Here is a 17,661-nt window from a genome sequence, read left to right as displayed (position 1 = left end):
CACCGGCCCCCGCCGCCGAGCGCCTTCCGCCGTGGCGGCGGAAGCGGGAGGGCGCGAGTCGCTCTGGGCGGCGGGGCGGAGCGCGCTCGGTGGCCGCGCGGGCCGCTCTGGGCGGCGGGGCGGAGCGCGCTCGGTGGCGGGGCGGGGCGCGGCGCTCAGTGCGGGGCGGCCGCGGGCAGGGTCGGAGCGCGACATGGAGAAGCCCCGGCGGGCGGTGGTGGTGACGGGTACGGGGGCGGCGGGCCGGGCGGGCGGGGGGGGAGCCGTCCGGGGGGGGCGGGGGGTAAGGGAAGGGAGCTGCCCTGAGGGGGCGGATGGGGGAACCTGTCCGGGGGGGGAGTGGGGGGGAGCTGCGCTGAGGGGGGGTAAATGGGGGGGGTCAAATGAGGGAGCTGCCCTGAGGGGGGTAAATGGGGGGGGGGTCAAATGAGGGAGCTGCCCTGAGGGGGGTAAACGAGGGGGTAGTTGGAGGGAGCTGTCCCGAGAGCGGGTAAATGGGAGGGGTAAATGAGGGAGCTGTGCTATGGGGCAGTAAATGGGGGGGGTAGTTGGAGAGAGCTGTTCTGGGGGGGGTAAATGAGAGGGATAAATGAGGGAACTGTCCTGTGGGGCAGCAGATGGGGGGGTAAATGAGGGAGCTGTCCGGGGGGGGTAAATGAGGGGGTAGTTGGAGGAAGCTGTCCTGAGAGGGGGTAAATGGGGGGGGGGGGGATAAATGAGGGAGCTGTCCGGGGGGGGTAAATGAGGGGGTAGTTGGAGGAAGCTGTTCTGAGAGGGGGTAAATGGGGGGGGGGATAAATGAGGGAGCTGTCCGGGGGGGGTAAATGAAGGGGGTAAATCAGGGAGCTGTCCTGGGGGGCAGTAAATGGGGGAGCAGTTGGAGGGAGCTGTGCTGGGGGGGGTATATGAAGGGGGTAAATGAGGGAGCTGTCCTGGGGGGGGGGGTAAATGAGGGAGCTGTGCTGGGGGGAGGTAAACGAGGGGTAGCTGAGAGGAGCTGCCCTGTGGGGGGGCAGATGTTGGGGGGAGCTGTGAGTGAGGGGGGCGTTTGGGGAGGGCTGCTGGGGGGCCGGGAGCTGCCCCTGGGGGTGCGTGCAGAGGGGTGGGCAGCAAGGAGCTGGGGGGGGTGACCAAGGAGGGGGTGGAGGGGGGACCTGTCCCATGTGTGGGGTGATAAGTGGGGTTGTGGGGATGGCGTGGGTGCCCCGGGGAGGCAGGACCGTGGGGTGGGGGCCAGCGCTGCCCGTGGTAGTTGGCGAGGGGCTTTGGGGCGGCTTTCCTATCGCTCGGCCGGGCCGGGGGCTTTTAGGTGCCCCCTCCCTCCGTCCCCAATCCTCCCCGAGGTCTCGCTTGCGGGGGAAGGAAGGGGACCGATTCTGCCAAGGAGCAGGAAAACGGGAGCGCAGAGGAGGATTTACTGGCCGACCGGCGCGTCCCGGGCCATTGAGGTGCCGAAGCCGAAACTGTTATCAAAATAACCTGCGCAGCGCAGCAGAAGTGCCGGGGGGAGGAAGAAGTGAGGGAATGAAAGGCCCTCGCGGAGCTTGTCAGCCGCTTTTCCCGAGGGTACAAAGGCCGGCCGGCTTGATTTGTGGGGAAGGCAGCTCTGTGACAAATGGGGAACTCGACCAAACTATTCAGCGCTGCCTGCGCAGCTGAAGTTGAGGCCGTTTGAATAGCGAGCGCGGGGGCAGGGGAAGTGGCGAGGGGTTCGTCGTCGTCGTCGATGCGCTGGAGTGATTTTAATTGGAGGCAAGTGTCTTTGCAGAGAACAGTTGCACGGAGCTAAGAAGCAGGTGGCAAATTCTGGCTTTTCCAAACTGGTCTCTATTGCTAAGTGGCTGCACTTAGCAGTGACTAAACAGAAAACTTGCGTCAGTAAATACTCTGCTTCTTGCAACACTTCTTCTCCCCTTTCTTTTTTTCTGGTTTCGTAGGAAGTCTGTTTCTGAAATTTAGTGGCTACCTTATCAGCTCTACCCATATTTACTATTTGCTAATCTGTCATAGATGTCACGCTAAATTCCTTTTTAAAATTGGCAGCGGTGTTGTGTTCCCTTTCAGTTATGAATATGTGCTCACTGAGGATAAGTATTATTTATGTGCAATTTCTTTTTTAGAACTGTTTAAGGAGATAATCCCATAAAGATCTCTGCAGCTGGTTTACTGCTAATGAGCCTCGGAGGGCCCTACTGTGGATGCAGAGCTCCTGGGCATGCTCGGTGGAGTTTGATGCTATCCAACAAAGTTGCTTATCTTCTCTAAAAGGCGTAACACAAGGGATCTATATAGAAGATGAGTCAGAGGAGCAATAGCCCGCTGTAGTATTTGTGCCAGGTCACATTTGGCTTCAGAATAGGAGGGTTACGTTACATGTTTGGGCACCTGCAGAATTTCAGCCTTCCGGTGCACTTCCTTTGTAGCTGAAATTGTTAAAAAGAGATACTCAGTTTGTTTTTGTTTTTATAAGACAATTATAATTTCTTTAGGAATGAGACATAGAGGGTTGTGGTTATTTGTTTCCAGAAAGTTGTTTAGCACACCACTGACTTGTGGATGCAGCTGCAAAGTCATTTGATCATTAGCCTTGTTAGTCTGTGCTGCAGTTGTAGATTATCTTACTTATATTGGCGGTTTGCCCATACAGAAAAAACATACCTACGTTTCAATCTTGTGGAAAACTTCAGAAGATTACTTTTGAGGAGATACTGGCATTGGTTAAATTGTGAGAGTTCCTTCGAAGTGGAGTTCCTGTTGAGCCCATGCTGTGCTAATTCTTTATGCGGCTATGTGCAATATAACCTCAGACTTAGCTTACTGTTGATAGCAAATAGAATGTTTCCATTAATGTGTCATAGAATATTTGTAGTCTCTCTCAAATCCTTTCACAAGTTAGACAAAATTTATGTCTTCTAATTGCATTGGGCTCATAGGGAAACTCTGACATTTTAAATTAAAGCATATTGACATCGCACCCAGATAAACTGCCTAACCTTTGTGTTCTTGCTCTGGAAAAGATGTTATGGATTACTAGTTAACTCTAAGTTATTCATTAAGAAATTTAGACATGGTGAGTATTTTCATAAGGCTGTCATACCTCTGCTGCTTAGTATAGATGAGTTGTCAGCAATGTTCTGTTTACTTCTCTTAAAGCATAACCAGTCCTAATAGAGATCTTGATGAAGATCTTCCCAGTAGAGAAGATATTCAAGATAGACTTGTCCATGCTTGTGGAAGCATCGGTTCTGGACTGTAGCAGTCAGGAATGGAAAATCCAATAATGATTGTTGTTCTTTGACATCGGTCAACTTACCTGTTAATAACAAGCTTTTCTAACCTGGTCAGGAGGGAAAAAATATGCTTCCCCAGTGTCTGATGAGAAAAAAGAGTTTCTGTTGAGGCAAGCTATTGTTTTCCTTCGCAATAAAAGGTATATGCTTCAATCATTTCTGTGGAGGTCTTTTATTTAGTACTTAGATGGAAAGTAAAGAATTGGGTATTATAAGAAGTGGCTTATCTTTTAGAATGTATAAAACAGGCAAGCGCAAACTACTTTGCAACTTACAGTCAAACCTATAAGAATGATTTTGTCACTGTGAATTTTTACTTCTGTTTCAGGGTTTGGTCCATTTGGAGAACATGCTGTTAATGCCAGTTGGATTGCAGTTCAGGTAACAAAACTTCATTTTTGGCAGGTTAAAACAGAGAGACGTGCTGATAATGTATCCTTACAGATTTTAGTTTGCAACTCTATTATAACTTGTCTTCCCAGTTTCTCACCTGAGACCAGCTCACTCCAGATATCTAGATGGAGAGATGGATAATGTTTATTCACTTCTTAGAAAACAATCCTTTAACTAGTAGAATTTAATGAGATTGAATTAATATAGCTAAGGCAAGTAAAGAATTCATAGGCTAACTCCCTAGATTTGAAAGGTGTCAAATGAGGAAGCGGGGGCTGGAACGCTCTGTGACTTAATATTCTTTAGAGACTCAAAAACAAATAAATCTTTATGATTTTTATGTTTTTCTCTCAACTCTAGCTTGAATCTGGGCAAGCTGGTTAACCTTTAAGCTGGACGTTGGTAATGAGACTTATACGTGACAGTCTTGTGGAGTCGAGTACACTGCAGAGTAGTCCGATTTGGGTCTGAATTTCGGGACCCTGACTCCAAAGCAAGTAGCTACCACTGCCTCCTTTCCCTTCTCTTCCCTTCGTGGCGATCCGCTGTCAGCGGTGGGCTGCAGCAGGTGAAGCAGGAGGCGTGGGGGTGATCGAGCACTATCTGTTGCTCCAGAGCCAGCTTCGTCTCTCGTTCGAGAAGGCAGCAGGTGAATGTTGCTTGACTGACTTTAGCTCACGGAGTCGGACCTTGCTTGAGAAGCAGCGTTGCTTGAGCAGATCATGCGCACTTGAATTAATCAAGTTTATGCCACTTGTAGCTGTGTATCTGCATGACCACATTCATCTGTATGATATACCTCATTGGGATATATTCACAAATGAGACAAGAAGAAGAAATCCAACTCTAGCTAGATGCCCTGCTAGACTAAGGAATTAAGGATGCTTTGTAGGATGCGCTAAAAACATTGGCTTGGGACAGTGCTGCCACATTATCCCACTTCTTCCTTATTTGTCACTTCTGGATGTGTTTTATGACAAAACTCCTGGGAATTCAAGGGTACCTTTTAGTACAGTTACCCAGGGAAGTAAATCTATTTTTCTCCCCAACACATCTCTCTTCCCTTCAGACCTCCGAGATTAATATCTTCTTCAGAATGCTTTTAAATTAAATCACAACTATAATCAATTACAGTCAACTAATGTCCAGATGTCTAATGCACTGGCTGGTACAAAAAGACTAAACCTTTGGCTCCATGAGCCTTTTGGAGCTGAATATATCCGAGTTAGGATTTGCTTAGCCTAAGTTTGGGGGAAAATGTAAGCTGCACATATGGAAAAAAATCTGCCTATGCTATTAAAATTTAGTAGTGAGGCTGTTTGGTTTGGTTTGTTCTTACTCATGTCAGGTCAGTTACTGTAAACAAGCTACTTTTGTTCTAGAGAAGATACAAAAAAGCGTGTTGTGCTTCTGGGAAAGAAAGAGTAGTGGGTGTCCTGATGCGGTTTACAAGAACAAACCTAATATATAATTTGTAATAAGAGAAATTGCATATCATTCCTTCAGCCCAGCAGCTCGAGGCGCTGATGACTGCTCAGCTGTGTTGCTGATAGATGAAGCAATCATGTGAATTTTTAATTCATCTTATGGGCTTGGGGGTGTTTTGAAAATATAAAACTACAATTGGTGTTGTGTGCCTTGCTGTGTTAGATCTGGTCTTCCTCTGAGTCCTATTTCACAGCTTATGTTAGAATCTGACTAAAAACATAAACTTTCAGGCAGTGTAGAGGATTTGCCTTTCCTTACTCTGTCTCAGCCTGGAGAGGCCCAAACAAAAAGGAACAGCATGTCTTTGAGCACATGCGAGTTGGGCATTGTGCAAGTTTCAGACAGGGGACTTCATGGAGCTGAGTGGACACAAAGGCGTGTCTGAGTTTCTGAATCCCAGACAGTGTGATCTGCATTTTAATAGAAGAAAAATCAATTAAACAATCTTTGTAAATCCTTCCTAGCTTTAGGGCTAAGCTAGTTCTGGTTTATTACATCTTTGCATTTATTATCCTGCATCTTGAGCAAAAAATTCTCTGCTTCTCTTTCTAGTCCTTTTTCTGGTATTCCTAAATCAAACACAAATATGGTGTGTCTTTTTCCTCTGACTGCACTGCAGTGAATTTCTAGTACAGTTTTTTGAAAAGTAAGTGATTTTTTTACATGTAGGCAACATGTAGAGTATCTTAAATGGTTGCTGTAACATTCTAATAATGCGAAGATTAAATGTTTGGAGATTTTTATGCATGGGACAGATACAGCCTGTAAATTCAGAGGGAAGAAAAACGTACTTCCATTTTCTTTCCTTTTCTTTTTTGAGGCCTACAATGAAAATATTCTGTGTATTATAAAATGAGGGGTTTCTGTCCCATGTTTTAGATTTCGTAATATGTCACTCGAGGATGTTTTTCAGTTGCAATTTTTGCTTGGGAGAGACCTTTCTCTGAAGAAGCTATCGGAGCTGGCTTTGTGCTCCGTGCGCGTCCGGCCTCGCTGGCGTGTCGGAGGCAGCGCTCGGCGCTGAGCCGCGCGGGTCGGGGCAGACACAGGTGTGCCCTGCCGAGTGTGAAGCTAATTGGCTCCTGCCTTCATCCCGCTGAAGTGTTTCTGGCTGAGCTGGAGGACGAGGAGAGAGGTCAGAGTGCGTTTTGACATTACTAAGGACAATTGCTGTCAGGGTGTCTAGACAGACCTGATAAGGATATTAAAGGCTCACAAAGAAGTCCATTGTTGAGGGGTCAGGGAATCGGTCAAACATGTTCGTTTTTCTATATTTGTCAGGTATACAAGGCTGCAGATAATAAGTTGTCTGGGGGCCAGAGTACATCTTTACTATTGAATGGAAGCGCATGTTCACTGTTTGGTTAAAAGAAAGCTGTGAATTTGTAAAACTACGTTTAGTGTGTCTGCATTTGGAGAACACAGATGCCGTCGGAATGGTCTGGCCCGGAGTTAAGGCCTGAGGTTTCTGGCTTACTGCGGCGAGTGCGCGGTTGGTAAAACTTCTAACTATCCAATTCCTCTTTAGCAGCTGTTTCACGCTCTTTAGAGAAGCGATGATGAATTCCTACCCATTAACATTCTGGAGTTTTTCTAAGGAGACTAACTAGTATTTAAATACTCTAATTTGTAAACTGCTTATTTTATTAATGCAGCACATAAACTAGCTAGCGTTTTGGAGGCAGGTTTGTGTAAAGAAGATGTGATGAAACATCACTTAGCATCCATCTCTAGTAATGAATGTCTGTGTGTGCCAGACACTAATCAATACAGCGAGCCTTTAATATCAGGCTTGCCCTCAGAGCCAGAGCAAGTGATTTATCATTGTTGTTGCTCATATCTGCTGGTCCGTGAAAGTCTTTCTCTTGTCTTTTCTGCATGTTTTAGTTATCTGAAATCTTGTTACAGATTACATAGACCTGCCTATGTGTGTCCATACAAGTTTGAAGGGTTTTCTTCCCTCAGAACTCTAGTAAAGAAACGAGTCATGCTGATAACTGCAAAAAAAAAAACCCAGTGCTAAAATAATGCCCACGGTTAGATTAGAAAATAGAGGAAGTGTGATTGTAGTGGAAGAGTCCAGAAAACTTGAATCCTCTCTTCTCCTCTCCTCTCCTGAACTTTACACTGTCTTTAGTTTAAAAGAATTTTAAACCTGGTTAAAAATAAGATTTGAAACAGAGTAAGGTTCATTGGAAATAAATAATCTGCACTTCTTAACCTGAAGTTGCAAGTATAATCTCTGTTCACAGGAAAATAAAGCCTAAGAGTTGCGTAAAAGTGGAGCAGAACCTGGAATGGAGCTCATTTAATAATTCAAGACTATTTTAAAATGTCCTTTGATAGTTTGATGGCTTTTAACATTGCTGGTTTTACTTCAGACCCAGGAAAACAATTGTAGTGGTTTCTGGACGTGGGAGTTTCAGGTTATTTTCTTGCTGTGCGCGCAGCTCCTTTGCTGTTAATACAAGTGATCATTTTGAGCTTCTGGCACGAGTGGAATTGCATTTTTCAACTGACATGTATCTCAGGGGAGAAAAGCGCAGGAAGAGAAGCTTCTAACTAAAATACAGCTGAAATCACTCACGCCACTTGAAAAGTGCCTCCCGGCGTAGACTTGCACAAGGCTCCCAAACAAACAGCACAGGTTTGGAGCTCAGCTGATGATTTAGTTTAAGAGTTTTTTTCAGAGGCTTCAGACCGTGTGAGTATATCCTTTCCTACAGTTTTTGAAAGTTTGGGTTTGATAGGTCTGGAAAGTTTCCCTTCTGATGAAGTCCTATTCTGGGCTAGACTGTTAAAGTCTGAAGTACCAAATGAGCAAGCATCTAACTGAAACTTTGCTGGTGAGACTGGAGTATATCAAAATGAGGACCAAAGAAGAGCAAAGGAGAAAAGAAAAATGGTCAAATAAGTCTGTTTGGCATTGCACTCTAAGGCAGATTCACCACTAGTATTGCATTCTGTAACTAAGCAGTGAGCAATCTACAGTTTTACCCTTTCCTATAAAATATAATTATGCCACTGTTCAAGCTGGAAAATGTTCAAGACCATATGCTGTATTTAGAGAGAACTTTCAGTGCATGTTGGAATGAAACAATATTCTTTCCTGTCAGGTATTTTGGAAAAAAAGATGATCTTTCTGTTTCCCTCCCTCTTTCCTTGTTCTAAGGAAGTCTTTCCAAGGTATTTAACTGACACTTTATGTTTCACCGGGTTTAAAGGAAATCGGCTAAGTTTGTTACCGAGATAGGTGGGGTAGTTTTAGGGCATAACTTTAGTCAACATCACAGAAGAAGAAATAGTTCACTGCATTAGCTGAATCACTCAAATGGTAAAAGTTAATGTTGCAAAGTGAAGTACAATATGTTAGATAGTATAGGTGAAGCTAGCAAAGGAAGCCCATTTTCTATTTTGGAAATAGGCTGTTTTGTATCTCTGATTCTGCCAAAATAAAAGTAAAAACAAATATGTTGCAGAGGGTGTGCCAATGTTGCTTCTGTTTTTCGTATGAGGAATGTTTGTTAATATTTGTAGAGAAGCGCAGTCTGCCTTGCAGTGCTGTTAACTAGAGGTGAGAGCTGTTATTTGTTTATGTGGAAACAAACATGAAAACAGCAATCCTGAGAGATAACAAATTAGACTATGAATGTAATTCTCCAATTCCGCTTTCTCTATATATCATTCAGTTCTTTCAAAAAGTTAGTATTTCTAAGAATATTATAGACAGCCCTTTCTTTTGGCGTGGGCGTTGCTGGCGACTGTTGTCAGTTAAATGTTGAGTTCTTTGTTGCACACACATCAGAACAAAACAAAAGGTCCCGTCAATGGGGGCTGTTAACGCAGGTGCAAGGAGATGCCTTTGTTGTTCCCGATTATGTTTTCTTTCTCTCTTTTTGCTGCTCCTTCTGTCTTACCTCTAAAGAGACTCTCTTTGAGGCAGGGTACGGTATGATATAGAAAACTGCTTTGATTCTGTATTAAGCAACTGAACTAGAATAGTAGCATTGCTTCTCCCCCCCCTCCCTGTAACTTGGGGAAGGTATTAGTCCAATGGCTCCCACTTTCTGGCTACTCAGGGAGTAGGAAGGCAGTGTGAGGGCTGTTTATAGGGTTATTTAACCTGTAATGTAAGCTTCTACTAGTCCATTACAGCAGACTCACTCTGCGCTTAAACCTTCCCGAAGTATATCCTCTGCTGAGTTTGTGTCTGATCTTCTTGGGTTTTCTTTCCTTATGTCCTTAGGAACTGGAGAAGCTAGGACTGCGAGAGGATGTGGATCTGCATGTGTATGAAATCCCAGTCGAATATCAGACCGTGCAAAGACTAATTCCTGCGTTATGGAAAAAGCACAGTCCACAAGTGAGTGAGTAGAGCGAGGAGGAGAAAAGACAGAACAAATGATTGAAATCTGGCATTCTTTCAGTAATGAGCATAATGCGAAGTCACATTTTTTAATGTATGTTTAGAACTGTAGTCCCTCACTAGATGTTTTCTTCTTTTGTGGGCTTTGTTGCGATTGTGCCAACATTCATCTTGCCATGAGTGAATTAAAACTTAGCCTGGGGAGGGAGTGAAGTCAGCAGAATTGTTCTGTACTGGACCCACGAGTTCACTGATAAAATGACTTGTTACTGTGGTATTCATGTAAGAATTCATGCAACAACTGCATCAGTATTTTACTGGAAATAGTGGGCTGTTGATTCTCCACCATTTTTATTTTGGTTGATCTAACTTGTTTCTTTTCTCTTGTAGCTGGTGGTTCATGTAGGTGTTTCGGGTATGGCTACAACTGTAACTCTGGAGAAGTGTGGCCATAACGTAGGTTATAAAGGCTTAGACAACTGCCGCTTCTGCCCAGGCTCTCAGTGTTGCATAGAAGGTGGCCCAGAATGCATCGATTCCATTATTGACATGGACACAGTTTGCAAGAGAGTCTCAGCACTGGAGCTGGATGTCACTGTCACTATATCTAAGGACGCGGGCAGGTATGGGATGCTAGTGATCGATGGGGGAAACAGGCTCACGCTGCAGAGCATGTTCTTCTCGTGCTCAGCTCACTGAGGCCCGTGCCTTTCGTACGCTTTTCACTTCCAGTGGGGCCAGCAAATCCACCCGTTCTTCTGCGGTCATGCGGTCGTAAGGGAAAGGAGAGATTCTTGTGTTTCATAGTCCTAGATTAGATTAAAGCAGTTTCACAAACACGCAATACCTGGCTTGTATTCCACATTTTATTGCAGGATGTTGATGCAATGCTGAATGCTAAGAACACAGTTCACGCTGTCAGGCAGTTTGCACACTGTATTTGTCACTTGTTGCTAAATAAGGTTTATTTTTATATTTCAGATACCTTTGTGACTTCACTTACTATACTTCCTTGTACCAGAGCCGTGGGAGGTCCGCTTTCGTTCATGTGCCTCCGCTGGGAAAACCGTATACTGCAGAACAGCTGGGTCGGGCACTACAGGCTATAATAGAAGAAATGCTTGATGTTTTGGAGCACTCTGAAGAAAAAATCAATTGTCAGCATGAACACTGAAACTGGGCAGAAGCTATCTTAGTATTGCACTTCCAAAATTTTCCCGGCTACGGAAGTACTGGGGAAGACAGTCTGTCTGAAACGTACAGAACAAGAATTGGAGACTTCAAAAATGAAAATTCCACTTCTAGAAACTGACATTTTTTGTCAAATATGTGCATTTCAGCCTAGGCAACAAAGGATTCAAAAGTCTCTTCTTTTAAACACCTGCAACTACTCATTTCTGAAGTGACTGAAGTATGTGCGCTGTGCTTTATCCAGAGCTTATCTGTCAGTCAAGTGACAGCTACTGACCAGTCTAATACAGCACAGATGGAAAGTTTCTCATCAGGACTTGGCATTCAGGTGCGGGGAATTGATAAAACCATCTTCTAATGACTAATTCTTAAGCCGAAAGGTTTGCTTTCATTTTGTTTTGATTTTCCACTCTGGCCCAAATTATAGGTCATGATGTAAAAGTTTAACTGAAAATAGTTGGAGTGGTGTGGGATTATCCGTTGTAAAACAGTACTTGTTAGAGACGAGGAGTCTTCTAAATTGTTTTGCTAAAATCAGAAAATATTTTAGGCACCGATTTCTCACATACCCCCAATCTCCAAATATTAGTAGGGCTTTCTGTAACGTACTGGTTAACCGGTAGCTGCAAATGGGAGGGACGTGTTTTGGGTTCCTTTTGTTGTGAAGCAGGAGATAGCTTTTTGTACACAGTATGAACCTAACTTGCGCCAAATACTTCCAAATGTCTTTTTTATTATGCTCTTGATGCCACCTTCCTCACTCAAATCAACATATACCTCCTGTACAAAACACATTGTTTCGTATGTGTATAAAGCAAATTATTAGCGGTTAAATAGCTTTGTTAAAGGCCACTTTCTCTGCAGGAGATCTTTATCCTAGACTCATGGTGCTAGCTGTTATTTTTAAGGTGAAGGTTGAGTAATTTATAACTTCCTTCGTTATAAATTCTCATTCTCGTTAGAGGTTAGATGAAGAGTAATGTTTAACTTGAATTCTAAGTTGCCACCTTGATTTATTTTAGGCATAAATATGCTAACATGTGGACTCAAAGATATTCTGCCAATTCAAATACTCTAAAATCTTAAACCTATTCCCACTGTCTGTAAACCAGAGACAGTTTTTGGAAAACTAGGAGTTTTGCCTAGAATGAGCAGTCCAGGTGGTTTATTAGTGCCCCCCCTCCCAATGGGAGGGTGTGAAGCGCTGCTTCTTGTGTGGACTTTCCAAGTAATTCATTTGGGAAAACGTATATACAGGTTCTGAGCAGGACTTTAAGAGTTATTTACGCTAGGAGTATCGTTTGCTTCCAAATTACAAGACTCCAGTGAAAGAAAGAGGATGCCGTAGTGGGAACAGAAATAAAATTGGTAATTGAAGACCAGGATGTCTCATTAAGGAGTCACTTAAATGAGAAGGTCTGTGCTTTGATTCTAATACTTTTACAAATATATATATATATATGTATAGAAACCCAACATTTTGAAACTTCTTAGGATATCATTATTTTAATTTTTCTAATTATGGATGATTCTGCTACAGTATCTCTCAGTGAGAGCTGCTATTAACTTGCTGTTTTCCAGTAGAAGTTTAGTGAAGAAGAAAATACCACTTCTCCTTGTAACTCTGGAGAGAGGATGCAGACTTCTGCAGTTGTAATAACTTCGCTAAGGGAAACTGTGTATGAAGATGTTGGGATATACTTCTGGCTTACCAAGCAAAATACTACTGTACTTTCTATCAAAAGAATTTGCCTTCAAAGCAAATATTCTCTTTTGCATTCAAATACAAAGTAGCACTTGTCAGATTGTCAGCAGGCAGGCAGACTTTCTGATTAGTAATTTATTATATTTAATGTTTTGTTTAAATATTGGTGATTTGACATATTTTTGCAAATAGTTAAGGTACTTATCTTCTTGTAGGTTTATTCCTTTATCTGGTAAGAAGTTTTTATCACCAGTGTATCTTAGCTGCTAAACTTTTAAAAAAGAAATAATTCATGTGTTCTGCTGAGTTCAGCAATCGATTTAAGTAATTTTCAGTAACGCTATTTAATGCACATTTAATATTTCTAGCGGTGAGTAAAACGGGAGTGGAAGATCAGCAGTTTAGTGAGGCGAGGAAGCGACCGTGGCTTGAGGCGCTGTGAGGATGGCCGTACGGAGGGCCGGCTGGCCTAGCAGAGCAAAGCCCACGGACGCTGCGCTCAGAAGGCCGCCGGCAAGGTTCAGCCTCGCGGCTTGACCGTTTGGGTCACCTGCAGAAGCCGCGCTGCCCTGCTGGGGCAGAGGCCTTCTGCTGCGTGCTCCCTGGCTGCTGGTCCTCGCCCCGTCGAGGAGAGAGGTTGGGGCAGATCACGGCTCGGCCTTGTGCTCTGTTACTGATAAACGTCCCTAGCTCCGAATGAGATGCGCTGTATTTATCAGTGTTTATCCGTGGAATGTTTTATGCTTCCTTTGAGCGTAAGCGGTCAGCCTGGGGCATCGCCGCTGGCGTGGATGCTGCACCGGCCTCGGTGGGATTCACTTGGGGCGCTGAGGAGTTATACGGGGTGTGCGCGAGGAAGAAAATCGCCAGATTCGTCAGCAGGGAAGGTAGAAGGTGGAAACTGCATGGGGAGAACCGCTTCCCAAATTAGTTTATTCAGCCTGTGGAATTTTTCCTGCTCAGCACCTAGAGCTGTTCTTCCTAGAAGTGTATCTTTGGTCCTCTCTGCCACTCAAAGGGAAAATCTGAATTGATTTCAGTGACTTCTGTTTGTCTCAGAACTGCAATAGCTGACTTTCTACACGTCAGTGTTAAAATTCTCATTCTCATAAATATTTTGCTTTGAGCGTCATTTTAAACCGTGCATTTCCTCATAATCTGTTTTTGTGACGCCTCCATGTGATCAGTTTGTTAAACAACATTATTTATTTTATAATCTTTTTGTTCTCGAGAATTAGTCATCAGAGTTTGTATTTGTAAAGGGTGTCTTGGTGGTAGAGAGATTTTGTATAGTGAAACTTTTTAAAATGGCATTAAGCTAATTTTATTTAATCTCAACCTAAATTAAATACTTTTGTTTTTTAAAAGTTTTTTTTGTTAAATTCATTAATTCATAATGTCTTTCCTATAGCTGCATATTTTCTTTGGAAATATGACATAAAAATGATGCAGAGCTTCAAAGAGGTGATGTTTTGTGTAATGCTTGCTCTCCGCTTTCTCTTCCAGATCATCAATAAATAGAATTTGCTAATTTGCACTGACTGGGAGACCTGTTGCCAACTACAGAAATTTTTGTGCTAGTGAGTAAGCGTAGGAAGTTCAGGTTTAGTGTTCCTTGCTGTGCCTGCAATTTAGAAAATGCAAACACTGATAACGGTTTAGAAACATGTGACTGCAAACTGGGGTCTGATAATACCCTTCGCTGAGAAATGGGTGTGAGAGTATTTTGTGTGGAAGGGAGAATTAGGGAGGTTCCCCTGTTTTGGGTCTGATGTCATTTTATGTACTTGCCAACAGCTTGGGGTAGGGATTGGCTAAAGAGTGGGTGAAGTTTGTTGATGATGATTTAATTGTTTTGGTTATTAAATGCTGCGGAGGATTTTGAGGAACTCCAGATACTCATAAACTCCTTCATAAACTGGTGACTGTGATGTCAGGAGATACTTCCTTTGGGTTAAGACACCGTAATCTACTTTATGAGACACAGCAAAAAGAAAAAATCCTGTGAGCTTGAAAGCTGCTTTACCTTAAGACTAGTGGGGCTATGACGGACCGTTGCGCAGAAGCTATCTGCTTTTTGACAGTTTTGGAAAGGATGTCAGGATCTGTAAGATCATGTGGAACAGTTCGTGCTTATTTGGAGTATTTCCCAATCTGATTGCTTCCTCTTGAGCAAGGTGGTGGTGGGAGAGGGTGGAAAGGTCATGAAGATGGTTAGAGGTATTGAGTGGGGTTGTGACATGAGACTGCAGCCAAGAACTGTTTAGCTTAAAGGGTTTTCGGGGAGGAAACTGACTGAGGATGTTCAAAAGTTCAGGACTTGAGAAGTGACCAGTCGTTCTGCTTTCACCCCGATGAGGAGGGAAGTTCAGAGGCGAGGTATCTGGAGAAAATGTGAAAGAGTCGCTGCTTCCCGCGTCTCAGCTGTGGGATCCGCGGGTGACTCCTTGCAGAAATGGGGAAGGCGTTTGTCCGCGTGCAGCGTCACCCTTTAAAGCACTGCGGGTTGTCCCTGTTCTGCTGCAGCATTGGGTAGTGCTGCTGCCCGCAGCAGAGCTGACTTGCTGAGCCAGGGCTCCCATCTAATGTCACCTTATCTTTATCTCCTTAGGGTTTGTACTGCAAGTACTGTGTAAGTCAGGTAGGAAACTGCGCTATTTGTATTTACTTATGTACACCGTCTCACTTAGATGTAGCATTCGAACTTCAGCGTGTCTCTCTTATTGTTCTGCCAGTTGTGCAGGCAATATTTAACCTTTTAGTGCCTCAGTCAGCTGGCAAAAGGTGTTATTCCAGGCTGCTGTCGCTGAGTGGCATGCCTGGAATAAGCACCCACGAGCTTCCAGGCCTGCAGACTTGCAAATGGACAGCACAGACTCCCAGTGTTGTTGTATTTGTTAATGAAAGGTTTTTAAAAACTTACAGTCTACCTAAGTTTCTTCTAATACTTGAATAATCTTCATTCAATTGAGTGTGTAATTCACTGACCTTGCATGCAGGCTTTCTTAGGAAATGTATAAAGGAATTGCAGTAGGAAGAGCTTCCTAAAACCAAAAATGGGATAATTATGTAAATGAGTTGAATTGGTAATTCCCAGCTAACACAAGAGCTAGCACTAGGCTAAATCAGCTGTTATGATTTGACCATGTTATATCATGGTTTAAGTAGTTGTGACTTGTGCATCTTTTTAACTTATAGTGTGTTTCTAACTCTCTAACCATGCAATTTGTGCTCAGACACTAAGCTACTTCAAGAGGGAGTGGTAGTGTTTGAAAACTGACTGGAAACCAATGTTTAGTCGTAGAAAGTACAGTTGTGTATTTTTTTAATTATGATTTTCAGAATTCATCCTGCAGTGCAGATATTAAAATTGTTAGCAATTGATTTGTATGCTTGGAACAAACTTTCACAGAGTTACTTCACTCCTCTTGTCTCCTTTACTTACTTTAATATGCCATCCAATAATGTTTTAATGAAATTTCAGAGCTGCAAAGACTTGTTTTCAAACTTAATTTGTTGGCATGGATAAAATATCACTAGCTGATATCATAAGTACACATCTCAACTGATGCAGATGGTTTTGTTATTTTTGCACCAGAAACCCTAATGTTTTGCAGTATAAAATGCACTTTTTCTTAAAAACTTGTATTCATGTCTGATTAGTGTCTTATGTGACTAAAGTGACAGTTTTGCCAAACCTGCAAAGTAGAAACAAAGCTGAGAATATTGTTAATTCTTCACCTTATTAACTGAAAGCTGAGATCTGCTTCTGCTCAGTCTGTTTTAAGACAAAATAGAGAACAAAATGCCTCCCAATAAATAGGAATTAGATATAGGAAATGAGACTACACACTGCCCTTAAATAAGTCTGTGCTACTTAAGTACACGGTCAGGTTTTATATTGCACCAGCTTCTTGAATTGCAAATGTTTACTTTGATTGAACAGGGAGTGCCTTGTCCTGCGCTGGGCTCGCTTTGGGAAGCAGAGTGGCGGTGATGGGGACAGATGAGCCATTCGCACCTGAGGTGGGTGGAAAGACTGGGCTTTTATCACTGGGAGAAACTGCTGAACTCCCTCAGTGTCCCCTTTATCCAAGTGTGCTCTTTAGAAACTGCACTGAATTGCGTTCTTGAGGTTTTCTGAAACACATTCAGACCCGACAAAGGAAAAGCGGAATATTTGCTACTTACTTGTCATTGTCGGTTCGATGGGCCACTTTCTTTATAGTTATTCTGTCGTTCTTTAAGGTTTTGTGTTTTGTTCGGACTTGGTCATGCATGTTATCGCCCAGCATTTTGGGTCCTCCTTTTGTTAACTGTGGTGAAATAAAGAGTTGTCTGTTTGGGTATCTCAGGTGTTGCCAATCTCGTGCTTATCAGGACTCCTGGAGCTACAATTATGAATCTGTTGGGGCTTCTGTTTTCCTCAGTGTGTTCTTGCAGTGCCTTGTAAAACCAAACAATCTCGTGTGTCACGAAAGGGCTGTGTAATAAAGAACCGTTAACATACTTTCAGCTTGCTATTGCTAGACTGGACTTTGTAACTGAAAATTTAAACTGATATTTCAAAGTAAATAAAGAGTTGAACTCTCACTCGTGGTGTTCTTTGACAGTCTTCTGAAGGACTCGCTTTTCAAGATGCCCTTTATAGGGTTGTGTTTTTCTAACTCTGGGTTTTTAAATTACATATCAACAATCATAGACGGAATAGATAACAATATATTTGTCCTGTTCTTATACCAGCCCCTAAATACCTCCTGCTGTTGGAGACAAGGTCCTGGGCTACATGGACCTCCTGTCTGATCCAGCGTGGCCCTTTCTGAAGGGGAACAGATGCTATCTAGGCTCAGGTCTGTTAGACGTCAGCTGCATATCTTGAACCTTCATGTCACTTATTCAGAAGAGCATTTGGAAGATTTGTCTTGCCATCTATTAGGCGTTTGTTTGCAGGGGTGTCTTGTCTGCTGCTCCGTTGTGCTGTGTGTCCGAGCTACCACTGGAAAGGTGACCTCAAGATGCACGGAAAGCATGTGACGGATGAAGCCCAAACACACAGCGTTAGACCCAAATATCACTTGTGCAATAGCTGTATCTCTTCAGACTTACTGGTATTAAAATACAGAGGCCTAGTGTGTGTGTCCTTTCCCTGATCTGGTGATGATTCCTAAAGGCGTGCCGCAGCACTGGGTTCCTGAGGGGCCGGTAATCCTGGAGGCTTTGGTGAGCAC

At 43.4% G+C, this 17,661-nt stretch overlaps 1 protein-coding gene across 1 annotated transcript; it reads left to right on the top strand.

Annotated features, from left to right (window-relative positions):
• Positions 1-95: 95 nt before the first annotated feature.
• On the top strand, positions 96-17,026 carry PGPEP1 (pyroglutamyl-peptidase I). Its single transcript, XM_064497339.1, has 5 exons — positions 96-227; positions 3,619-3,671; positions 9,418-9,534; positions 9,928-10,160; positions 10,519-17,026. The coding sequence occupies exons 1-5, from the start codon at positions 194-196 to the stop codon at positions 10,709-10,711; spliced, it is 630 nt and encodes a 209-aa protein (XP_064353409.1). The 5' UTR covers positions 96-193; the 3' UTR covers positions 10,712-17,026.
• The last annotated feature ends 635 nt before the right edge of the window (positions 17,027-17,661 follow it).

Source organism: Dromaius novaehollandiae, chromosome 25 (assembly GCF_036370855.1).
Source record: "Dromaius novaehollandiae isolate bDroNov1 chromosome 25, bDroNov1.hap1, whole genome shotgun sequence".
In the NCBI taxonomy this organism is placed as follows: Eukaryota; Metazoa; Chordata; class Aves; order Casuariiformes; family Dromaiidae; genus Dromaius; species Dromaius novaehollandiae.
The sequence above is the reverse complement of the archived record's forward strand: the minus strand, read 5'-3'. Positions and strand labels throughout refer to the sequence as shown.

Bases quoted from the DNA above. Each gene is read 5' to 3' on its own strand.
- PGPEP1 (XM_064497339.1), top strand. From the start codon at position 194: ATGGAGAAGCCCCGGCGGGCGGTGGTGGTGACGG. The intron at 228-3,618 runs GTACGGGGGCGG...CTTCTGTTTCAG, and splicing joins GCGGGCGGTGGTGGTGACGG to GGTTTGGTCCATTTGGAGAA. The intron at 3,672-9,417 runs GTAACAAAACTT...TTATGTCCTTAG, and splicing joins CCAGTTGGATTGCAGTTCAG to GAACTGGAGAAGCTAGGACT.